Source organism: Nymphalis io, chromosome 22 (assembly GCF_905147045.1).
Source record: "Nymphalis io chromosome 22, ilAglIoxx1.1, whole genome shotgun sequence".
NCBI lineage: Eukaryota > Metazoa > Arthropoda > Insecta > Lepidoptera > Nymphalidae > Nymphalis > Nymphalis io.
This window is the reverse complement of record NC_065909.1, coordinates 4109273-4136603: the sequence shown is the minus strand read 5'-3', so window position 1 is coordinate 4136603 and position 27331 is coordinate 4109273. Positions and strand designations below refer to the sequence as shown.

At 31.8% G+C, this 27331-nt stretch overlaps 2 protein-coding genes across 8 annotated transcripts in view; one reads left to right on the top strand and one right to left on the bottom strand.

Moving 5' to 3' along the window:
• LOC126777343 (anillin) overlaps positions 1-19739 on the bottom strand; it is a 67317-nt gene extending 47578 nt beyond the window's left edge. For 5 of the 7 annotated variants that reach the window (XM_050500344.1, XM_050500348.1, XM_050500347.1 and 2 more), the window contains exons 1-6: positions 19581-19739; positions 19011-19491; positions 16686-16808; positions 16149-16324; positions 15634-15765; positions 13112-13189 (exon numbers count right to left, since the gene is read on the bottom strand). In XM_050500344.1, coding sequence (XP_050356301.1) covers positions 13112-13189; positions 15634-15765; positions 16149-16324; positions 16686-16808; positions 19011-19491; positions 19581-19598 — 1008 coding nt within the window. In that variant the 5' untranslated portion in view covers positions 19599-19739. Of the gene's footprint in view, positions 1-13111; positions 13190-15633; positions 15766-16148; positions 16325-16685; positions 16809-17020; positions 17061-19010; positions 19492-19580 lie in introns of those variants that run through there. The other 2 variants (XM_050500345.1, XM_050500351.1) reach the window with 2 other exon arrangements.
• Positions 19740-20481: 742 nt separating this feature from the next.
• LOC126777387 (waprin-Phi2) lies at positions 20482-25832 on the top strand. The gene is made up of 4 exons (XM_050500433.1): positions 20482-20574; positions 23854-23916; positions 24266-24439; positions 24813-25832. Exons 1-4 carry the CDS (start codon positions 20571-20573, stop codon positions 24911-24913), a joined length of 342 nt encoding a protein of 113 aa, XP_050356390.1. The 5' UTR covers positions 20482-20570; the 3' UTR covers positions 24914-25832.
• The last annotated feature ends 1499 nt before the right edge of the window (positions 25833-27331 follow it).

The following is a 27331-nucleotide window of genomic DNA, read 5'->3' as shown; positions in this document are numbered from 1 at the left end:
CCCCAAGTTTGAGGTCAATAGCTCGATTCTGAAGTGACGTTCACGAATTAGACTTAAAAGAATGTGGACTTAGTGACGTCTGCCTCTGCGCTGCAGGATCATAGGATCTCCGCTTGTGACTAACACCTAAAGTTACTCGAGTAACACAAAATAAACACTACATTTTTACTTACTCAGGCCAAGGAAGCTCAGAGGAACTTATCAAAGGAAGAGCCTAGACTGCTTTGTCCATATGGACGAATTGGCCCCGTTTGAGACAAATACTTGTGAATGTAATCGCGTTAATCCATTAAGCAAAGGCTTCTATAATAAAAACATAATAATTATGATTAAGAACGCTATTCCAAAGGATATTACTAATTACAGTTCGTCCGCGACGAGATTGGAACGTGAGGCCTGCGAATTAGGAAACCTGCCCGTTTTTAACATTAATTTGGAAGTCGTTACTTCGAACTTGATATTTCGAATTCCAAACACATTGACCGTTTATTTGGCAAATCTTTACATTTGATCTCTCCAGCGTAGTTTCTTTTTAAATATAAATGTGCAAAAAAGCGATGAGTTCTTTTTTGGCTGATTTCGATACACATATACAATATGTAAATTTAAATGTACTTATATAGTTTTCTAAGTATTTCTTTTGAGAATAAAGAATACCGAATGCTACTACAACATTTTTACGTTATTTCCATGGCACGGAATTAATATCAATGTTCTGTAGCAGCCCGTTGTTTGAAAATTGTTTCAAACAACGGGCTGATACAGAAAATTTCTTGCGAGAAAAACCTATAAACCTTGACTGGCTCGAATCGGGATTCGAACCCAGGATCTCTAGCTAGTTACTAGAACGACGAACCAGTCGTTGAAAACACAGTAAATACATCGAAAGCATTCCGTGTATCGTGTTGATGGCAATTAGCGATTCAGATAATTGTAAATATTTGTAATGAAAAGAACAATGATCGTTGAGAAATCTTTGTAAGACAGACTGTTAAATTGAAGCTGTAATTGTTTAGATAGATTTTAGCACGTTAGAAACGATGTGTTTGAGTTTTCACATTGTGCTTTCTAACGCATTGAGATCTCTCATAGCTTTAAATGTTATTAGGTATCTTGCATAATAATTTAAGATAAAATTTTCGACAAAAAAATAATTGATATCGAATCAAGAGGAATATTTTAGACAAAAGTGTACGTAACGTGAATATGAATAAGGCATACAACACAAAATACAAAAAAGTATATCTTACTTTAAAAAAAGTTAGCTAAAATTGGAAGCTGAAAAGTACATTGGGTACCTAACGGGCGTAAACTATAAGTATATACAATGGAAGATGATTTCTAAGTCAATTGGTAACAACATAACAAGTCCCAATGCTGGACAAAGGTCTCCTATACTCTCGTCACGGCAGCATGCGCAAGCGATCCTGTGGCGCTCCTCATTAAGACGGAAAGGGTACCGATGCTTTTTTAATGTATTTCTCGATGTTTAGGGCGCACTCGGCGCCTTGGACACGGTTGAGCCCCACAAATCCCCATTTAAAAAATATAAAAAATTCTCAAATACACATGCGACAGAAATTTACCAGACACATTTCGAAATCGCGTGATAAGGAGTTAATTAAATAATGATACTATTTGTCTCAAATGATTGAAAATTTAAGACAAATATATATATACATATATTAATTTGCTTGGTTCGACCATTTATTTTTCTACTCTTATTTCCAATAGAGAACGACAAAGGCAGAGTAGAAAAGGGTGTTGAAATGTTTTTATAGATAATAGAAAACAAAAATTAAAACTTAACTGTTTGTATAGTATTTATATTTTAGCAAATGTCCAACTATCTTAGCCTTGAGTTCGATGCACTTATTACAAATAAGGACGGTCCTCCCAGCATCAAGATAAAAACTCGACAACTCGTGAACGATACGCAAAAAACTTAGTTCGATGAACTATTACACAACAATATTAAATGTACACTGATAATGTCTAACTTCGCACGGCGACGTGACCTTTTTAATGTAAAGGGTATTATAACATGGGAATCGAATCCTAATAAATTATGTAGTCATCGAATCGAACGGTGAGCCGAAGTGATTATAACATTGCGAAACGATCGTGCAATCATTTGTCGTAATGATGCAATTGTGAAAGAATCAGTTACATCAAAGTTAACAGAGCTAATTTTTCTATACACTTGGGATTCAATCAATATCCTGGTTAAATTATCACATATAATGATACAAAAATAAATAAAGTATTCATATATCGAATTTATTTTAAATCCTTCCATTAATGAAATAATTATATATTTTAAAAACGTTTATTTCAAGTACATATGATCTCGTAGCATTATTAACCTAAGACCACAATCCTCCCCAACGTTTTATTTAAAAGTTATATACCATAAACAAACATGACACTGATATAAATATTTTATGCATGTAAAGAAAATCATTATACTATACAAACGCTTTTCTTATGACTTGTTGCGTTATCGATTGACAGTTGTCAAATTGACAAACGGAACATAATGTTGAGATGCTTATATAGCTATATTAATTTTTTCGTAAATACTCAAAAGGAAAGATATGAACAAACATTATTACTTGTTTATAAGATATAAGTATATAAATGAAGGAGACCTCGATGTTACATACTCGACAATATATACAGTAACAGCCTGTGAATGTCCCACTGCTGGGCTAAGGCCTCCTCTGCCTTTTTGAGGAGAAGGTTTTTGGAGCTTATTGCACCACATGTGGCAGAATTTCAGTGAAATTATACACATGAAGGTTTCCTCACGATGTTTTCCTTCACCGTCAAGCACGAGATGAGTTATAATTACAAACTAATCACATGAAAATTCAGTGGCGCTTGCCCGGGTTTGAAATCAAGATCATCGGTTAAGATTCACGCGCTCTTACCACTGGGGATGGCCAGCTTTGACTATATATATAAGGTCATATATTTTACTGGGTAATCTTATTAGTCGTTTATCCGTTTGGGCTAAAATACAAATCTACTAGCATAATTGCATAAATATTTACATTATAAATACAATAAAATAATTGAGTTCATTTTAAACCAATAGAGTTATATTGTGTATTACAATATATACATTTTTATGTAGGCTCTTATTCAAGCCGTGCGAAGCCTGGACAGAGATAGCTAGTAATATAAGACGCACCGCTCTTACGTTTATAACTTGGTCTCGAGTCCGTAAATTTGTCTTTAAGATTGGTACTTAGCGATAAGGTCGCCTTATTGTGCATCTTAAGTAGTTTTACGTTATTCATATCTTACAATACGTGAATGTCTTTATGTTTAATAATAGTACATTATTGTCGAGGCAGGAGAAGTAGACAATCGCTAGACGTGTTCCCCATTGTTCAGGCAAAGGTAACTCGACAATGCAGCCTAGTGACAAGCAAACCATAAAAAAGGAAAAAAAAAACCAAAATAGTTGTTACTACTGACACGTGTTAGTGTTGTGCTGCTATGATATCAAATCTTTTTTTATTTTAAATTTCATGATTTTCGGTTGAGTAGTTAAAGCGTGAAAGCGTAACAAACAAACAAACAAATTCACTTTCGCATTTACAATATTAGAAAGGATCCTTCTTAATTATCGGGCTATCAAATGCTAACTTTTTTTTTTTGTAATCTGAATTGTAGTTCCAGAGACTAGCGCGTTCAACAAAAAGACAAAGCGTTATACAATTGTATAAAGTGTAGATATGGAACGGTTTATCGATCGGTTGAAACTGAATTTGGCCGTTATATTAAAACAATATGCGCCCTTCCCACATTTACAAAGACATACACTCATCCAAAATTTATTATAAACTAACATTTCTTACAATTTAAAAGTTACCAATATAAACAAATTAGGATAAAAACACTATGCAACGCTGTTAATATTATAACAGTCAAAATAAACAATGGCAGTGACACAAAAACGAAGGTCAGTACTGACGAGATAAGGTGACCTCATTGGACTCCCACCCGCATTGTACTAACAAACCATTGATGTGCATAAAAATGTTTATACATTTATATAGGAATATTATTCTGTAAGAACAGACTCGAGACTCATCGGAAAAAATAGTCGTCAAATGTCAGAAGGTAATATGCGACATTGACCGTAATAATTAAAACATTTCAAGGATACACGCATTTAAATAGTACATCACATTGAGTCGGTCGTCAATATTTCACGGGTGAGTAATTAAGTGAATTCTTACAGAATGGCACCGCAGGTTCTATTAAAGGATTGGTGTAATGGCTTAACTACGGGCACAAGGAACTTAACTTAGTTAACAAGGGGGCGCATCGCATCGGCGACGTATGAATACTGAATATTTATAACAGCACCAATGTTTATAGGCTAAGGTGACCACATACCATCAGGTGACGATCTTTTAAAATAAAAATAAAAAACAAGTAGGATGGCAAACGACGCGAAGGCAATTGATCGCTGGCCTCTATCTCCCACAACATGTAGCAGTTTCTCATTATAAAAAAAACATATTACAATGTACAAGACTATTCAGAACTCCTTAGTTCATTTCTCAGCGATCTACAAACATAACTTCGTATTATATACTAATACAATGTAACGCGCACACACACCCATACATAGCACTTTTATATTGTTATCGTTTTAACGACACCATGTTTATATATTCAACATTGTTTCATCTTAAACCATGAAGAAAATCTAAGATCATAAAAAAATATATTTATCATAATTTTCGACAAACAATTATAGATATTATATTACAAGAACAACTCACAAAACTGCAAATCGCAGGTACTTATATTATAATATGTATTATTTTATACTAAAAACCATCTCCGAATCTCGCTAAATCTTCAATTGTTTCAGTTTTTCAGTTAGGCATTATCGTCACCTCATTTATTAATATATGAAAAGTATTAACTTCTTTTTTTATCGATACGGTAAATAAAACCATTTTAACAAACTGAACAAGCCAAGCAATAACAACATGACATGCTTCTCTGACTCCCCGTCACATGGCATTGCCGCTTGATTGGTAACGATAACCCTAGTATGCGTATGCCTACGCGTAATTGCGTATGCGTACAATTAATGGAGCACTTAATACGGGTGTATAATGAGCGGGTGATTATTATTATTATTATTATTATTTACGTATTAAATCTATTTACTGTTTTCAAATATATTTCTAGAATGATATTAATTGAAAAGGGATTTTTTTTCAGCCTTTTGCCGTCCACTGCTGGACGAAAGCCTCCCCCATAGAACGTCAACCATCCCGATCTTGGGCAGTCCGCAAAATTAGGGGCCTTGAATTTGTGTCATCGCTCATAGGGGAGTATTTGCCTTAGTCACCACGCTTGGCAGGCGGGTTGGTGACCGCAATGGCAGGAAATTTTTCACTAATAGCGCTGCTGCCCGCTATCAGGATTTGCATGACAACGCATATACAATACTGAAATATATGTATTTAGAGATAACAAAAAAAGCACAGTGTTATTTGCGAATGGTGCCTTTGTTATTTTAACTAATAATATTTTAATAATCATTATAGCTATCCTTACTAGTATTATATTTACTTAATTACTTACTAATCTCAATTAGTCATACTACCTGATGATAGGGATTGTGGACCCGTCTGGGTGGTCTCTATTTATTTATTCCACCACTAAACATAAATGCTGTCATCGTTTTTCGGTTTCAAGATCGAGTGAGCGAGTATGCAGGCACAAGAGTATTTTTCTGAGTTTAGAAAATACCTGATAGTTAATTAATAATCTATAATTAGAGAGTTAACTAGTACGAACGAGGTTACGTGTCAGTTTACGTAATACGTAATATCTGAATCGTAACCGACACCGAGAGATGTAGGGCGCTTCGCTTGTCACACCAGCAGTTTTCATTGTTGTACGTTTTAATCTTCCCAACAATAATGTTATCAAATACACATATTATTGACTTCGAAAATAGGATTCATACATAATAGATTTAAAAAATACGATAAAAAAACTAAATTCACTTCGCAATCTATTGTAATGTGATTTATTTACTAAATTATAATGGCGGGAATACATATGTACATACATTTATAGTATTTAAACTATATTATGGAGCCGAAATGGACAAGCGGGAAGGACAAGGAAGGTAGATCTTAATCGAACATAGCTGGCTCACAATATTAAAGATATTATATGTTTGTGTCGGATTGTCTGCTCATATTATGTGTCCTCTATCCACCAACCTACATCAGATCTGCGTGGTGGACTAACTTTTTTATAGAGCTTTTTATAGGAGCTCACTTAGCAGAGGGTCATTAATGGGTTGTTACGATAATATTAAACTGCATATTCGTTTATATATGTCATAATAAATAAGGTTGCAGACTTGAAGGCGCAATTATCGCAGAAATAAAAGCATTTAAAACTATTTATATTTAAACTCAAATATCTAAATGTTCATGCATTTTGCATTATAAACGTCAGATAAAGAGAAACAATGCAATTGGTTTCAACTCGTACGAACAAAAAGCTTTCATATCGAATTGTAATTCGTAAATCCCTAAACATTTTTCGAAAACAAAGAAACTTTTTCGTGTTATTATTATATTACAATAGATTTTTGAAAACTTGTCTTGAGGGGAAAAAATAATGTAAATAGGTACGAAAAGCATAAATTCGCAACAACATTTCGTCAATATTAATTCTTTTCTTTTGAAATCTTTCGAGGTAATCATAAAAACAAGGAAACCAGTGGATAACAATAGGCTTTAAAGGTTAAAACGATAAATAAACGAGTCGAGCGAAGTCATAAAGAAATATTTGGAAGTAAGAAACAAAGGTAGCGGCCATTCGTGAGCGCAATATTACGTTATAGCGTTGAAGAGTAAAATGAGGGTTGTATTTTTACGACCCTCACTCAAGCACGGCTTACTTTCGTGCCAAAATAAAAAAAAACAGGCTGTCGGTACAATCTTACGAACAATACTCAAGGAAATACAATATTTCATTTTAAAATAAAAAATATAAAAAAGCTACTCGTAATTAATTAATTGTATTATTATTTTTATGACATTATATAAAGCTGAAGAGTTTGTTTGTTAGCGCGAATTAACCTCTGTACCTACCAACCCGATTCAAAAAAATATTTTCGCGTTAGATAGCGGACAAAAAATGACTAAAATTACTGTACATTTCCCTTAATAAAACTAAATTTTATCTATTATAGCGGATACTTGTACTTACTTAATTTTAATTTTACTTATACTAATATGAACAATGCGATGGTAGCTGCCGCCTGTCTAAAACGCATTCCCGGCTAAACCACTGAACCGATTATGATCAAATTTGGTATCAATCAAGATTTGAACACAAGTAATGACATGGATTACTTTTTTATACTAAACACGTAGCCCTCCCCCTAACTTGAGGACAAAGACGCGGACCAAAAATAGTATCTCATAAAATGTACACGACAAAACATATTATACTACATAGCCTATCCCAACCACAGGATTAGTACAGAAAAATAAGCAACTTTGAATTTCAATTGACGCAATGTCATTGGAAATTTGGTCGAGATCTAGAATACTCTACGATATTTCAGTAGCAGCATGTTAATGTCCCACAGTTGGGCTTAGCCTCCTCTCCTTTTTGAGGAGAAGGTTTGGAGCTTATTCCACCATGCTGCTCCAATGCGGGTAGAATACACATGTGGCATAATTTCAATGAAATTAGACACATGCAGGTTTCCTCACTTTTTTTACTAGGATATTTATAAAAGCTAAAAAATGGCGTTCCAAATATCGCCTGATTGTTATAGGAAGTAAAATTAAAGTGCATATACATAAATAGTTAATAATTAAAAAAAAAAAATTATAAATAACTGTTCGTAATGCACAATATAACGGAATTATTTGTAAATTACATAGAATGTGTAAATCTAAAACCCGCATTGGAGCAGCGTGGTGGTATAAGCTCCAAAACTTCTCCTCAAAAAGGGAGAGGAGGCCTTAGCGCAGCAGTGGGACATTCTCAGGCTGTTACTGTATAAATCTAAGGTACGTTTATTATCTATTCTGTCTTTTATTAGAATATGCTATGCATATTTCCACTCTGAACAAATAAGACTTCGTGATGATACTTATTTAAATATATATAAGCTTGATTTAAAGATACGTCGATTAGAGTCACAGTTGGGAACTAGTATGTCTCCACGACCACCCAATACGAGGAAGAAACACGTAAAAATATTTAGTGGAATCGTAAAAATGGAAACGTATCGTAAAAAGGTCGGAGCAAGTTATAAATACGATTTAGCTTAAGAATATGTAGACTATTCCAACCACAAGACGAGTAATGGCAGAATTTATTTGTCAAAATCTTAAATAATCTACGATAATCGTTATCGTTGAGGATTCGTGAACGAATGGCGTATTACTGGTGGTAGGGCTTTGTGCAAGCTCGTCTAGGTAGGTACCACCCACTCATCAGATATTTTACCGCAAAACAGAAATACTTGATATTGTTGTGTTCCGGTTTGAAGGGTGAGTGAGCCAGTGTAATTACAGGCACAAGGGACATAAAATCTTAGTTGCCAAGGTTGGTGGCGATAAGCGATGGTTGACATTTCTTACAATGCCAATGTCCAAGGGCGTTTGGTGACCACTTACCATCAGGTGGCCTATATGCTCGTCCACCTTACTATTCTAAAAAAAAAAAAACTAATTATCGGTAGTATTGTATTACAAATAATTATATTTAATCAACATCTGTTTGTAGTGCATAATATAGCAAAAAAATTTACAAATCGCATGGATTATGTATCTATTCCTTCGATTATATTATAATAATAATAATATCCTGGGACATTTTTCACACACGGCCATCTGATCCCAAATTAAGCTTGTACAGAGCTTGTGCTATGGAAACCAGACAACTGATATACTACATACACTACTTTTCTTTTGTAAATACATACTTATATAGATAATTACACCCAGACTCAGGACAAACAGACATGTTCATGCACACAAATGTCTGTCCTGGGTGGGAATCGAACCCACAACCTTCGACGTGAAAGGCAAGTGTTCTACCAACCACGCCAACCGGCTCGTCAAACTAACAAATTATGTAACATTATTACTTGTAATTTATTTAAAAAAAAAATACTATTAGACTTACTATTAGAGTTTAATTATTTTTTTACCTTCGCTGGATTACGCAGAACACCAGCGTTCGTAACAAACATTCATTTCCATTGATTACGAAGATAGCAAAGATTATCTTAAGTTGTACTGTGTGTAGTACCGCTTTCGTCTATTTCCAATTAGCCAAAAGGTTGATAAATAGTAGAAAGCTTCTAGAAACTCCTTCAACCTTTTGAACTAAATAACACACGAAACACACACACACACACACACACACACACACACACACATACACACATAAAACTTTATCTATACAGTCTCTTTTAAATGATAAAAATGAAAATACCTTGAAACTTAATACTCCAAATACGATTGAATCTTTAAAAGGTCAGAATTGACAGAAACACCCTTTCAACGTGTTCTTAAGTTGTCAAGTCGAAGTCGTAAACATACCTCACGAGCCGAAAAAAAAAAAACATCGGATTAAATGCTACGATTGACGTATCAATACTTATTTATTAATCAACGAAACCACATAACTTGTAAACTTTTAATAATTGCCATGAAGGTTGACTCATAATACATATTTTTTTTTCATTCAGAAGATATATTTTCTAATACTATTCAAACTCGCCGCTAGATAGCGCTGCGGCACATCTGTACTTAGTTGGTACTATTGTAGCCCGATTTGTGATCTTACTTCCCCAGGGTTGTGACGCAATTTCATCTTAAGGGTAGGCTAAGGTAATATTGACAGTACCACTGCCTTTGGACGATGACACATTTGCCAGTCTGTCTACCTTATCACGTATGTTATACATATTATTATTGTATGTAAGTAATTCTATGTAGTTTTATACATGATGAAAAAATCATTAAAAGAAAATCAATGAATGTTTTTGATGCTATTGAAAACAAAAGTATAAGCTATTATTGTTTATGCAAATGTTTGATACGCAATTTAGATTAGCTGTAAACACGAGACCGCTAGTTTGTATGCTGCGCGCGCGCACCTCAAATTGTCCCATCGCGCGTGAAACTAATCGTGGATTAGACTAGCTTGAATGGAATGGAGTGTTTTTTATAATTTAATTTTTAATAGTGAAACATGTTTTACTGAGAACAATAAAATAAAGTATATATAGCAATTTAAATTTCTCAAAATTTACAATTATCCACATTCCGTACCGGTGGTAGACCGATTAACCGCTTGACGGTTCATAATTACTTGTAAAAGTCTATTATTATTTTTATTAAATAACTTTATTGCACGCTCACAAGGAAAAAAAGTAAAAGAAAAAAAAGGTTAAGAATAGTCACGCTAAATAAACATAATATAAAATATTTCGAGTTTGATTTAAATGTTTATATCGTTCGTTCGCCAAAATATATAACGAATGACTTTTTTTTTAAATGAAAAAAATAAATTTATAAGCCGCCAAAAATAAATTTATAGCAAAAATAATAAAATAGTAATTCCTCTCCACAGATTCTATAATTCTACGAACGACAATAAAACGTAACCAAAGGTCGCGCGCCTCGCCTTACGTATGCCGAAGAGCGCACGCAAATCGACGCTTGGATTTAAGGGTTCCCGAGGTTAATTCTTACTTGTATGCATGTGAACATGGATGGTGGTATATTTATGTATATTTTTATTTTTTTTGTTTTTACTTAAGTAATATACAATAATTGAAAAAATAATATAGTAAATATAGTATAATATAAAATATATATATATATATATATATATATATAGGAATAAGCTGCTATATTTCTCTTCAAAAGGAGACCTTAGCCCAGCAGTGGGACATTTATATACTGTTACTTTGCTTGAAGAATATCATGCAGTACTCTTGTGGAATCTATATTATATAAATAGGTAAAGGGTAAAGATAACACGGTACCCTTTTCAATATTAGTTTCATCTGATTTCATTTTGTCTGATTTCATATTGACGAGTTTTAGCGTAATCAATATAAAATGGAAACAAAATTATAAAAAAAAAACGATTTTTTTTTAAATTTCGAATCCGAGACGAACATTAAAGGCATAAAAGAACTAGTCCTCTAAGCCTTCAATGACGTATTGTTTAATTTTTATCTTTATTCTGTCGTATGACAGACGGCAAAATGGCGAAGCATTTTTTTTATAGAATAGGGAGGCGGACGAGCATATGGGCCACCTGATGGTAAGTGGTCACCATGCCCTAAGACATTGGCATTCTAAGAAATGTCAACCATCGCTTCCATAGCCAATGCGCCACCAAACTTGGGAACTAAGATTTTATGTCCCTTGTGCTTGTAATTACACTGGCTCACTCATCTTTCAAACCGGAACACAACAATACCAAGTACTGCTGTTTTGCTGTAGAAATCTGATGAGTGGGTGGTACCTACCCAGACGAGCTCGCCGCCTTCCTGTACTATATATAAAAAAATACCGCATTTATAAATATCAACCTTATAATCGTTTATAAATATGTAACCTTATAAATCGTATTTGATAATATCGTACAACCTTAGTATATATACAGGCAGGACAACGTCCGCCGTGATTGGCTAATTATAAAAACGTCATTATTTCCAAACGAAAAAGAAAACCATAGATAATAAACAAAATGTTATTACCTTATCACAGATAAAATAAAACGATGCAACTTCGTCACTTACTAAATAATATAACGTAACATCCCACCACCCAATAATTTCGAACCGCCACCCTTACCATTCGTAGGGGCTCGTTTGTTAGTCACATTATATACATATATATATATAACAACATTATGATAAACAATAACATATTTCTTGTAATTAAATCACCATAGACGAACAGTCCGTGATTTTGTCATATTATGTAGATGGTTTTTATTAAGGTTAATTTTTATGTTTGTCTTTTAAGGCATTACATAATATAAATTTTAGGATTTTTGTTGACTGTACAAATTTTTATCAGACTCCAATCTTGTACAATTTTGTTGACTGTATATTATATATGATATTTCTGGTAGCATTATACATACATATATATATACCAATTATTGTTATTCCTCTCTTATAATATTTTAGTCAGTAGGCTAAAGGTGTTTCTGAGATATTTAAAAAAACAGACATTCAATTCGTTGCTGACGTTACTATCAAAACATGAATTCGAAATCACGTGTCCTTTAAAATATTTCTATTCGATACGAATGCAATAGTTAATGGAAGTTCATTACAATTATATATTATTATTCATACAATGATGATATTATATTATATATGAAATAACTCATATATCGATATTTGTAGAACAAAGACGCAAATCTCAAGTTTATTGAAAATTGACAAAAAGTTCGTTTGTTATCGAATTTCTATCGGATAATATCAATGGAAACTCTGAAACTACGCTGGATATGCTTATGGTATAACAATCATTCGCGACCGGAAATAGATTTGGGGCTTTAATACTCTCACCACTATTATAACAAATATGAAAGTACACACAATTTTTGCGTACTTAGCGAAAAAATAATAAAAACTTAAAACCTGATAGCATATTCAAAAAAAAAAACTAACAAATAACTCGCAAAGGATCTGAGCATCTCAAATATGTCGGTCAGAGATGCTGGATCGACTAAAATTTGTTTCGTTCGACAAAATTGTACATAATGAATAAGAAATTAACATCGATTGTAAAAAAAAAACAGAGCAATCTTTGTTCTACAAATACAATTAAAAATAATAAATAATAAGAACAAACTTACCTTCGTCTCAATTCATTTTAAAATCCATCCAAAATTTACAGATTTTGACACTTTTATCAAATCTAAAACTTTTCCTAACATTTTTTTTAGTTAAAAAAAAAAAACGAAAGCAGAAACGTTTTAAAACACTTATTGCTCATATCTGAAATAAACACGAGTATCATATATCGTCTTACTGCTAAGTACTTACCAGTTCAGCGACAATTTTCTTCCCCAACCGTTGACATTCGTTCATAGGTTTCTTGAATGTGTTTGAATTTACATTAGTCTGAAAAATAAAGAAAATCATTTATCAATTTCCCATCTTATATATTTCGTATCGATTGATTCTAAGGAAATTCTATTTTATAGTCTCTCGTTTCGGTTGGGTTGTCTGGAAGAAGTATCCGTTGTACTACACATGAATTAATTCTAAGCATTTCGATACTATTTTAAAGTGGTGTACAATAATGAGCCGAGATGGCCCAGTGGTTAGATCGCGAGAATCTTAACCGATGATCGTAGGTTCAAAAACGGGCAAGCACCACTGAATTTTCATGTGCTTAATTTGTGTTTATAATTCATCTCGTGCTTGACGGTGAAGGATAACATCGTGAGGAAAACAATGTTTATACATGTTTCATAGCCTTAGCCCAGCAGTGGGACATTCACAGGCTGTTACTGTACAATAATGTGGATATAAATAAAATTATATGTTCGAACATATTGCATTACAGGAATAAACCTATAATACAGCGACTACAGCCTATTCTAATCGCAGGAGTAAAGATAGACAAAGTATGGATTAAATCACTTGTAATACGACATGCGAAGTACTAATTATCTCTGCTAATACGCACTACACACTTGGCTAACATATATTTATTTATTTTACTTCCAAAGTTCCGATATAAACTTCGCTTTTACAAATCCATAATGCATATTATTTAAATTTCAAAAAATGATAAATACTGCGTCGCTGAAACTAGCCGACAGAGCTAGCCGACAGATGACATTCCTGAGCCTAAACTTTTCTACGCGACTGTACTGTACTTTATTGCTTATATAACTCTTGAACGCGTTGACTTAGAAACTTGAAATTTTATATACAAGTCCATTAAAGATACCCAAAAGAGATAATAGCCACAAAAATGCGGCGCAGAAATTTTAAATACAGTTTTTTACACTTTCCGACGTAAAGGAAGCGCGGTCTGTCTATTGAGCATGGCTACTATGCACATAACTCTTGAACGCGTTGACTTAGAAACTTGAAATTTTATATGCTAGTTAAATAAAGGTACCTTAAAAAAATAATAACCACAAAAATGCGGCGCAGAAATTTTAAATATAGTTTTTTTACATTTTCTGACGTAAAGGGACCGCGGCCTATTGATCATGGGTAATAAGCTTATAACTCTTGAACGCGTTGACTTATAAACTTGAAATTTTGTATGCAAGTCAATAAAAGATACCCAAACGAGATAGTAATCACAAATTGCGGCTCAAAAATGCGGCATGCATTGCAATGCATTGACTTGCATACAAAATTTCAAGTTTCTAAGTCAACGCGTTCAAGAGTTATATAAGTAAAAAAGTACAGTACAGTCGCGTAGAAAACTTTAGGCTCAGGAATGTCATCTGTCGGCTAGCTCTGTCGGCTAGTTTCATCGACGTTAAATACTTGGTAGTAAATAATCCTTACATTGCCAAATGCTTCACCAACTTTAGAAACTAAGATGTTATGTCCCTTGTGCCTATAGTAATACGCTGACTCACTCATCTTCAAACCGGAATGCAACAGTACTAAGTATCGATTTTTAGCTATATAATATCTGATGAGTGTGTGGTATCTACCCAGAAGAGCTTGCACAAAGACCTACCACCAAGTATAACATAACATTTCAAAGTTCACTCACAAAGTTATAATAAAATTTCCTACACATACATATTATAAATTTCTGCTTAAAAAGCTGAGATCTTTATTAAATAATAGTGATTAGTTCTGGCTAAAAATATATTCAAACATGGCATTGTTACCTGAGTTCAATACTGATAACTGTACAAAACTGACGCTTTACTACAAATTCTGTACAATTCTCTAATTAAAATCATTTTATGGAATTATTACACAATTACTAAATAGCAATTGCTCAGAAACAATTATAAATATATGGATTACTTAAGTATTTATTTAATTATTTTTAGAAACAGCCTTACTAATATTATAGATAAAAGTGAGTTTATTTGTTTGTAATGCTTTCACATCTTAACTGCTCCACGAACCATTATGAAATTTTGCATTCATGTTAGAGGTACAGAAACCGTCACACGTCACTAATGATGACGTCACTAATGATGACGTCACTAATGATACTCTTGATAACTATTATACATATGCATATAATTTCAACAGACTGTGACGTATGGTAGAGCATTGCGAAAGCTGATCTTTAGGGTACCACCTACGCTTCAGTTACTGTACTATTTGACGATATAATCTCCCAATTTCACAGTGTCATTACAGGCATAAGGGTCATAAATTTTCTATCACACAGTTGGTGATTGCAGCGCATTGTCGGCATATGGAAGGGTAGCATAGAGCAAATTCTCCAGAAACCTCATGTTGAAGTGATAACTTTCAGGTTTGAGGAGTATGTAATCAATATTTCTATGTATTAAAAAATGCTCCAGCTGTTTAACAAATGAGAATCTGGACGTGACAAAAACAAGTACCTTGTTAGTTTTTGTAGCAGTCTGCAAAACTTTGTTGATATCCTTAAAGGAGTGAATTGAGACATCGAGCGTGGAAGCCTCTAATTTCTCTTCTTTGGTCGGAGGAGCTTTCTTAGTTTCTGCTGGCTGCTGCTATATATAAAAAAAATGTATAAATTACTGGTTTATAAGTACCAAACAAGGAATTTACTGTTTGTCTTCGCAAATGCATCACCATGACTTTTATATTTATTTATCTATTTTAAATAAAACTTATATATCCTCATAGCGTATAATCAATACTCTAGCTAATCTAAGGTAAAAATATGTTGCTTCAATTGCCTGGTAGTTCCTGAGATTATGATATTAAGCCAAACAATCTTTACCAGCTTCATAATATAAATATACATATTAATTATTATTGAGGTGTATGATATGACAATAATTGAGATACAAATAATTTAAAAATTATTTATTTACTTTGTGGTAACATTAGAACGTTTTCAGTTTATGTGTCGAAATAAAAATCTACTCACGTGAGTATGATGCTTCATATCATCCTCCCAGTTATTGATCTGATCAGCGAGAGCTGCCAGTCTACCATACTTTTTCCCACCACCTTTCGGTTTTGGAGCCTCTCCGGCTGGAGGTGGTGTTGCTAATGTGAACTCCTGCTCGGTTCGATGAATTGGTGAAGATAATTCTGGCTTATCTGAAATATTAAAACACAAATATCAAACTGCGTGAATTACATAAATATTGGTAATGAGCATTAAATGAATAAGCTAGTTAATTCGAATGGCAATGCAACTGCAAATGCAATATTGAAAAAAAACGTTAAGAATGAATGTTCTATATACATATATTGGGTCAGTGGCCTTACATCTAGCCACTAGACTAACGAGGCAGTAAAACATATACTATATGTTTCACTGTTTACTGTTTACAATATAAATATCATCATAGTCCATCTAACCATTTCCTTTTACTGCATTGCAAGATAACATAAATTATAATGTTTCAAAGAGTATTTAATACACTAACAAAACTTATAAACAGAATAAAAAACTTACCAGAATACAAATTGCCAAGTCGATCCAGTCTAGATTTGAAATTGTGACGTAGTCCTGACGTAGTCTTCTCTGACTTATCGTCTGCCATCTCAATAGCTTTCTTTTCTAACTTTGTAGTATCATCTGCAACATTATAATTAATAATAACTAATAGTTAATTCAAACTTCTATAAACACTGAAAAACTATGTAAATATATAAAATTACATTAGAATTAGGAACCACACAAATAGAATAAGTCATTTTTTTACAAACAATAATTAAAAACCTTACGTTTTTAAATGGCCTATATTAAACTTACAAAAGAAGAAGCAATTGTACTCAAGGGTCTTGTACCTTGTTATTTGTGTTTACGATTGAATAAACATCGTTTGTTAATGCCTCCCAAGAATGCTATCTATAAGTGACTAATATGCAAAATGGTTGGACAGGAAAAATGTTAATGTTGTTGACCTTTCGTTTATGAGTAAACAGTTTTATTATTTTATTGATATTTTTCGTGTAATGATCTATTCTTTAATATTAACACAATATAATCAACTATAAAACTAGTTATCAATTAGACTAGGATTTGTTATGCTTATAACAAACCAGAACGAATAAAAAAAATGTTGATCACAAAAACCTAAACTTTATGTCATTTGAATACAATTTATATTAGATATAATACTATTATTAATGTTTAGTGTTTGTAAATCCATTATATTTCATTTATACTTAATTAAAATAATATTTAAAAGCAACAGTGTTTTTAAGTATTTAATATATTGAACATATTGTTTATTAAACTAAGGTCAAGAATATTTTGAAATAGTAAAGTGATGTAAGAGTTAAAAAAAGACAAAGATGTCATATAGGAGAATGACCTTAAGGGTCCGTTCACACAGACCGGCTCGGAGAGGAGAGCAGATTTTTATCACGTTGGAAACAGTGTTTTGAGTGATTGTAGTAAAGTTTATTTTTGCATTTGCACCTTTTTTGTCATTAAAAATGCCTGAACGCGCTTCGTGTGAAGTAATAAAAGGAGCCGACCGGCTCCGCTTGCGTGCTCTTTCTCGCTCGCACCCGCTTTCAGATCTCTTCCAGCCGGTCGATGTGAAATAGTTGGCGGCTCCGCTCCGGCCAATTCCAAGCGTATACGACCCGGTCTGTGTGAAAAGAAAAAAGCAGGCCGATGCTCTCCGAGCCGGTCTGTGTGAACGGACCCTTAGTTAAACTCCCTACCACTAAGATCCTTTCACTAACAATCAACATTTGAATTTTATTATAAGAAATTGAGGTTTTATAGTAGAATGAGAAAAAGTTGATTTTTAATTTTTTTAATAGCGAAAATTAAATTAAATAAATGATAAATTAAGAATATTACTTATTATATGCTGAAAAAGGTTACATATTGACTTAATTATGTGATATATTGTTTATATTATAAAGCCATATGGGACTGTCAAATCATCAGTAGTAATCATCAGTAACAGCCTGTTAATGTCCCACTGCTGGGCTAAGGCCTCCTCTTCCTTTTGAGGAGAAGGTTGGAGCTTATTCCACCACGCTGCTCCAATGCGGGTTGGTAGAATACACATGTGGCAGGATTTCAATGAAATTAGTCACATGCAGGTTTCCTCATGATGTTTTCCTTCACCGTCAAGCACGAGATGAATTATAAACACAAATTAAGCATATGAAAATTCAGTGGTGCTTGCCCGGGTTTGAACCCACGATCATCGGTTAAGATTCACGCGTTTGAACCACTGGGCCATCTCGGCTTTTAACAAATAAAAAATATTTATTAAATTATAATAAACCTTCATCAACTTAATCAGTCTTCATAAGATAAGATACAATTATTAAAAAAATCAGACAAACATTAAAGAAATGATAATATGTCCATCTTAATTTATTTCTCTCAATATGTCTTAAGTATAAGTACAGTACAGGCAACATAGCCTTCCTCAGCCCTATTCATTATTATTTATAATTTATTTCCCGAAGAAGTATATGTTTTTTTAACCAAATCATGAAAGCTGTTTCCAAGTTACATGAGATATACATAAATAAAATAAGGTAGCTATTTATCTCAATGATAAAAGTAATAAGATGATAATTTGAAAAGTATTAAAATTATAAACTGAAAGTGTGAAAAATTAAACAAAACTTAACTGTGCCTTAAAATAAACATACAAAAATTATCTATTTATAGCTGAACCTTATCTACAGAACTTTAAAACTGTATCTATCATGAGCACAAATTCCTTAAGACAAAAGTTACTTTAAGCTGTGCTGCTAACGTAGAGCTTAATTTTACTAAGTAAGCATAATGAAATCTTACCTTCTATTTCTTTAATAACCTCATTATTCCCACTTTCAGCTGTTGTATCATAAACAATGCTGATAGGCGCATCCCTCTCCTCAACTTGGACTTCTATTTGAATATCATTCCTATGTGAAATATTTATCTCCACCGACACATCTGAATTGCGACGATTAAGACTGCTCCGTTTGGGACTTTTGAACTCTTTTTTGGTGACTATAATATCATTACGAGCTCTCTGCGGCGTCGGTACTAATGTTTGGTCAGTTTTTTGTATTACTTTCTTTATTACGGGCACATCGTAATTAATTGATTCTTTTAAAGACTTTTTCGGTGACAAAATGGATTCCCTTGTGTTTTTTATCGGCGATTTAATAGGTGACGCTTGATTTTTAATAATGTTTTCTGTCAACGGTTTCCGCTTTGGAACTGATTGTCCTGAATTGGCCAGTTTCTGATCGATTTTTTCTTGCCTCGCACGCGCTCTTTCTAACATACGCTGTAATAGATAGTTATTAACTTTATCAATTATAATTTACTTAAATATCAAGTTGCGATGACGGTTATGGAAACTTGATCCAAACCTACCTGAGTGAAAGGATCCATAATTTTATATTTAATGCGTTTAAAATGAAAAACACTATATCACTCATAAATCATAACTCCACTGTAATGTTATTAATCTGCGAACAATACTAAATAGAATAAAACACAAATATATTTAATAAGATAAATTCCAACACAACTTTATCCGTTGAAACTGAAAGTTTGACATTATCAACAAACCGAAATTTTTGAATTAACTCGATACTCTATGGATAGAAGATATGATGTAAGGAAGCAGAGCGTAACATAACTTTGTCATAGATAACAAGAGTCTATATGCAACAAGAAATATTTCGAAACCTTTATATAAATTACATTACCGTATTAATAATCTTTTTTAGGTATTTTTTTTTTGTTTGTGAATAAACCTTAAGCTATTTTGCTACTAAAATATAATAATGAGGTTTTTATCAGAATAGAAAAAATGTTGTACTTATTATTTGTTGACTTCATTTACATTTATAATAATTGTTATTTAATAAAAAAACGTCAATACGCTTCACTTCATTCGGTTAAAAAACTAAGAACTACTTCTATTTTCTTTCTATATTTATATATGTGAAGCAACATAACGTATATAAATATTGCTATTACTTTAAACCAGGCGTTTTATCGGCTAAATACTTTCTAATAAATGTGGTTCTCAATATATTTGACTATAGATAGTAGAAGCAAAAATTGTACTTTTTCAAAATATTATACAATCATTAATATGAGTACGAGTTTCAATCGCAATGACTTTTGATTCCCCATATATGATAATGACATGGTTTATTTTATTTAGCATTTTAAAGGACCCATATAAGTCACGACTTAGGATACAGAGTAGTCTTGGCAAATACAAATTATATGAGACATAATTATAGTGATAGGTATAAAGAGCGTAAAACGTTGCCTCATCAGAACCAGTATTGTAAGGACATTCATACAGAGCAGTTGTGAATAAAAAAACCTTGTAGAGAAAAATATACAATGGGTAAGTTTGTTTATATAAAAGTTTTTAAAAGCTGTATGCGAAAGACGGGCTTTTGATTTTTTTAAAACAATTTAATTTTCCAATTAACAGTGAATAATCCAAAAAATATGTTTAAATAAAGTAATAAGTAAGTATAATTGGAGTTATTGAAACTATTTACTTGTTTAATAAGTCACTCGTTTGCTTTAAATAATATTGCTTGCTGTGGTCTCCTTTATTTGAAGGAGCACACATATTTTAAAACATTATTCAACCATGTAATGTACTCGTAAGTGTGTATCCTTTGTTGGAGATCCTTAATAAATAAATACATAAATATTATTACTTTTGGTTATTTACGGCCATTTTATAAATATTATTAAGTGTACATTCCTAAGTACCTAATAATTTTCTGTTGTTTATCATTTTCTTAAAATAATATTCTTTTACGAGAAATAGTGTAGTCAGGGGAATAACCTATATTTATTTAGGTCATCTTAATCGATTGATTAGATATAATTGTATTTTATTATTACTATTCAATATTTGTAACAGGTACTTTTAAAAACAAATTAGATTTAATGAAAGTAGAAAATAATTGCATAAAAAAAACAATACCGAATTGAGCCCCATAGCAATTAGCAATCGATATATGACGAAAAGAATATCATTCTTAAAATGTCGATTAAATTTAGCAATATTTTATAATTAAATATTCACAATCATATTCACATAACATTGAACCACTTGACATTTTGGACTGCATGTTTTATGCCTAATATCTGCTAAAACATTCTCGTGTGTTGGTATGAAATTAGAATTTGGCTGGCAGATTAATAAACTGGTTGAAGCGGTCATTACACTGTTTGGCTATTTGGCAAGTAACCTTCTTTGACTACGATATATAAATAACCATTTATATTTTATGCAGGATAAAATAATCTTACAAAAAACAAATCAGTTACGTAATAATGAAACTTAGCTACCATTAAATAACTTACATAGTAGGAAAATAATTAAAACTATTAGTGTAGGCTACACTTATTATGTAAAATCAATATGCCTTATGTAACAACTTTATTATAAATACTGTAGCAGACTACTAAATGGAAGACCTTTCGGTACGTGGTCAACACCACCCATAGACATCGGGAGCAAGACATTTTAATCCATCCCTTACATCACCCGTGCGTCACCAACCAACCTTAGGAACTATGATGTTATGTCCCTTCTGCTTGTAGTTAAACTGCCCAACTCATCATTTAAACCGAAACTATAATATTAATTATTGTAATATGTGGTGAGTCAAGGCTTGCACAATGCCCTACCACAAAGTAAATTATGTATATATGCATGTATAAAATTATACCTTAGTCATGTAATTCCCTTAATCCTATTTACGTGCCGCGTCATCACATAGTTATAATAGTCAATTGTAATCCAAGTCTATTGCCGGAGAACACTATTTCCTTTTGTTTTGTCGCTATTTTAATACAAGAGTATCATTGTGCTGAAGTGTTCTTTGTAATAATCGAGTTTATTTAAATATAATTACTGGAGTAATTTTCTTTGTATATAAATAATAAATACAATTATATTATTCCATAGTAAGTAGGTAATACTGCGTATGTCATATTGTCGACAAAACTGTTCAACTGAAAAAAAAATAAGTATGAATAATACTTAATAATAATTTAGAGGATCTAGCTAATCTATCTTGAGATTGGCCGTCATGGCCGAAATTGGTCTGAAGGACATCATCACCGTCATCATTACTTTAACATAATTGAACAATAAAAATTTTGATTATTGTTTGGGCTGCATGTCTCCATACCTTAGCGGCTAATCTCGAATGTTTGATAAACATATATTACTTTTTGTTTTTTGTTAAACTTAGTTCAATTTGTATACGGTTATAACTTAATTATACTTTAGAAGCTCAACCGACGTTGCCTAAAATCATATTATTAGTGATGATTAATTACATATAGTAATCACCATTCGTCATCTGTCCATTCGAAAGTAATTTTGATTTGAATCTCTGAAGTCTAATAACAAACCTGATTTATAAAAAGTAGTTGCGAGATGTCTCGTTCACTTGGCACTTCGCTTGTTGAGGTGGTCACGTTTTTACATTAATTGTACAAATACGGCTATATGTACAGGACAGAGGTCATATTGTTTTGTTTAATTATAGGATTGTTCCTATGTTGTATACCAAATGTTAGATCCAATGATTGTCAAAGCATGACGGACGGACATTGACGGTGGACGATAAGTTATAAAAATAAAGTAATAAAAGAACACTACGAATAATAATACATTTCTGCAATATTAATTCTTTGACCTGATGTTATCTTGCTTATGTCATTTCATATGATTCAAATTGACCTCATATCGTTTGTTTTATAAAATACTTCTCTGGAATTAATATGTTTAAGCTGTTTAATTGTTATTTGTTTTATGTAATTAAACGATTTTCGTCGAAGACTGTATGAACCATTTTAAAATGGCAACATTAAATATAACTATGTAACATACTCCTATTATTGTCATATTTACATTATATTATTATGTTAGATTGAAAAAATATACAGATTTAATATTTATATGTGGAACGAATAAGGCAGCTGCATTATTATTATTATACATTATTAGATATGCTATTAAGTATATTCGATGATAGCTTAAAATTGTCGGTAGGATGTTTTTTTGGGTCGAAATAAAGTTGTCTAATTAGAAAACCGGCTTAACACTTCGATGATTATTTTAATTTAATTCATTACTATGATGAGAAAATCTTGAGAGCTTTTTATACTTGTTATTTTGACCTCTTCACTTTCATATTTATAAAAGAAATCCCGAGAAGAGACTTGGAATTTATTTTGCAAAACTGCACCAATACGAGCTGGTGGTTGGCAGAATTTCATTCGACTCATGCAGGTCTTTTCACGAGGTTTACCTTAACCTTTAAACAGGAAATGAATTATACACATGGGCATTTGCAAGACAAGCTACAGCGGTCTGTTCTGCCCGGATTTCGGGCTGTTATAAAGATACACGTATTATATGGTAGTTTTTTTATTATTATTATTTTAAATGTAATAAGTAGGCGGACTAGTAAATGGATCATTCACCATCAGGTGGTCCATTTGTAAAAAAGTCCAAATAATTGTAAAAAAGGTAACCCAAAGACACTAATAACGTAGGAATAATACCTATATGGAGATTAGATTATTTGGAAAAAAGTTGTTTAAAGTTCATTTATGGTCATAGATTAATATTTTAATCTATTTTCAGGTTCAACGACAATCGTGCTGGCCATTTTCGCCGTGGTCTTCATTATCGGCTACACGGAAGGCGGTAAATAAACCAGAGATTAATATTATAAATAATATCAAACAAGTTTCGTGTTATTTAACGTAGACATAATGGTTTAATACACAAATATTGTAATGACTAATAAATTCACCTTAAAATTTCTACGATTATTTTGAAAAGGTTTTTTATCTGTGATTTATTTTCATGAATATTTACATTTCGTATTTAATATGTACTGCAAATCTTGAACTGTAAATATTTTAATACAACATGTTTTACTATTAGGCAAACGCCTTTTTAATGAATTCATTGACTATTATAACCTTAATACAGTAATTACCTTACAAATAACAAAAGGCAGACAATTAAGCAACTATCTTTACGATTCCAGCTACAGGCAGCTGTCCCCTGCCATCTAAAATCTACGGCTGCAGCCCAAAATGTCAACAGAACTATGACTGTAGCAATGGCAAGGTGTGCTGTCCGAATTCCTGTAACTCGAAGTCCTGCGTAGATCTTGCTGCTGTTGGTGGCGCAAACAACGGAAAGGACAAGTATTCTCAGTGTAAGTAGAAACTTACATTATTCGTTTTATTTCAAAAGAGATCATCAATAAGCAAAAATACTGATGAAAATTACATCATCAATAACAATTAATTACCACAAAACTATCGATATATATATCGATTATATATCAGTATTTTAAGGGTTGTCAAATTCGGTGTATGTAATTGCCACAAAGGGAGCCTTACTCCCGAAGATCAAAATTTCAAAGTTTCAATCAAAACAAGCGGTAGGTAAATGAAACGAACAGTTCTTTCCCACTCAGTATTTAATCATTTTCACTTCTTTTTATTCCAACTTCTATTCACAATTTAATTAAAATTGAATTAGTTTTATATGTAACGAAAATTTCATATGTTTTTTTTTAATTTCAGCTGGTGGCGCTGGCGTGTATTGCAACAACCAGAAATGCAGTCCTTTCGAAGTTTGCAAGCTTGATCCATCTACCAAGAGGATGAAGTGCATGCGTGCTTAAAATAAATAATTACATATATCCAATTGCAATCGAAGAAAGAGTAGATAAAAGATAAACAAACCTTATATTTACAAATTCTATGCGATTCGCTAATAACTCTGTTATATTATCCGCTAACTATAAAAAACAGAGATTTTATTGATTAATATATCTTTATATATTATACTTTAATTTTACTTCTAAAGTTCTGATGACCATTACACCCGATACTCAAAACTTCATTTCTTCGCAAATCCATAATGATAATACATCATAAATAGATTATTCTAGAATTTTGATTTTGACAATTGTATGACGTCAATTCCATGTCAAATTTGTTTATTTGTCTTTATTCCTCTTTTGGTTGGAATAGAATGGGTATATTATTATGGATATATAATGGATATTTTATTAATGTGTGTATGGGTAATAGGAATTCTAATCCATACTCATTTTTATATGGTTGCCACGCCTTTGGAATTCGAACAAAAAATAAATTAAAAAGTAAACTTTACAAAACAAGTAACAAAATTAAACCATTGATTCCATAGAAGTAATATTTTATGCTATCGATCAAATTATCGCTTTCAGTTAATCCTGAAAGGAATGGAGCAAAACAAGCGATTTTTCTTGTGCTTAACACACAAAGAAACGAAACACTGTTGCTGCTCATATATGCGATTAAAGTGAATCCTTTTACGTTAGTACAATACAATATGGCTTATCTGGCAATATGGTTTTTCGTTATATTGTCAAAAATCAGATTTTGTAAAAATAAACTTAATAATTAAAAATTAATAATGAAAATAAGGACAATTGGATGGATTGTAATTCATGCTTTTCTATTAAATCGTTTCGTTTGTATTAAGTAAAATAATATAAGGTACTCATTTTCTATTTTTGTACTTCTAGAGCTAATAAATATTATATGCAATGCTTATTTTTTTTTCTCATTACTTTTTTCCATACATTACAGTTAACAATTAACTTTTATGCAATATATTAAATAACAAAATTAGTTTATTATATTTTAGAAAAAGCGGTAAAAGCTGCAGCAAAACAATGTTCGTCGTTTTCATACACATTTCAATAAGCTTTGTCTTTTAAATGAATAAGTATATCATTATATAAATGGTGACATTGAATAGATGATATCTACAGAATTAAACAATATATGAAATACTTATTAGCATTGGAGTTCCATTAAAAATATAAAAATCGGTATTATTGCTGGCCAATCTCCTGTAACCATCTTACGCTGTTAAATACACTTTAAACATTTTTCAATTACAAAGTAAAAATTCGTACTATGTTAAAAACATTTGCGCGAATAATTGCAAATTATGTGTAGTGGGGTCCTAACCTGTGGTTGAATAAAAATATAACACTCGCTAAGGGTAAGCACCCTTGCTTTGTATAGTCGATATTTCTCATTAGTTATAAGTCGGCGCTCGGCAAGATCGCTTCAGCCCAGCGATGCGTGAGACCGCGTGTTTTATCAAAAAGTATCGTAATTACTAAACGTAATGGAAAATAATAATGTTATTAAATAAAAACATAACGTACTTATATTTAAATAAAAATTAATTCGAATTTCTATTAATGTTGTAATAAAACATAGATAATAAATGTTTTCATAGTGACGATAATTTGAAAAAAAAAAATTCAAACATAGCAATTACATAAAAAAAAAAAATTAAAATGAGAAAATTGATCAATAATATTTTATTTGAAAATATCCGAAAAATATAATTATTTTTTATAACTTTTATTTTTAATAAGCAATTATTATTGTTTTAGTAATTACATGGCATTAAATAAAATGTATTAAGATTTTCTAATTAACCAACTTGTTAAGCAATAAACAAAATTATACAGTATTTTTTAACTCATTCCAATAATTCAGATTTTATTATTAAATGCGATATTCTCAATGCTAAAACAAAACAAAACCGTTAGTCAGTTTCTTATTATTAGTCCATATTACGATACTACTAAAAGCTTAAAACCTAACAATATGCTAGTTCATTAAAAGTAGGTATCTACTAACTAAAGATAAATCGAATATAATCGTTGACACCACATAAGCGGTTAAACGATGTTAAAAATTACAGATTTCCTCACGATGTTTGAAAACACCCGTGTGATGAAACGTATTGTACTTTTCGACTCGACACAACTATAGCGCGATTTAAAATACACCCAGCGCCATCTAGTTAAAGTACTGCATAACTCGTAAGAATTTTATGCCAATTATAACATCGTATAGAATGATCTTAATATAAGTTTTAAACATAGAAAATGAGTCTGTGCAATATATACTTATTACGTAGAATAGTTTTTTTTTTAGATTTTTATGTATTTTAATGTCAAATAGAAATATGATTGTTCCTCAAATGAAACAATATTAGATTATTCTCGTCGTGTCAGGTACTTGTC

Bases quoted from the DNA above. Each gene is read 5' to 3' on its own strand.
- LOC126777387 (XM_050500433.1), top strand. The intron at 23,917-24,265 runs GTAAATAAACCA...TTACGATTCCAG, and splicing joins TATCGGCTACACGGAAGGCG to CTACAGGCAGCTGTCCCCTG. The intron at 24,440-24,812 runs GTAAGTAGAAAC...TTTTAATTTCAG, and splicing joins AAAGGACAAGTATTCTCAGT to CTGGTGGCGCTGGCGTGTAT.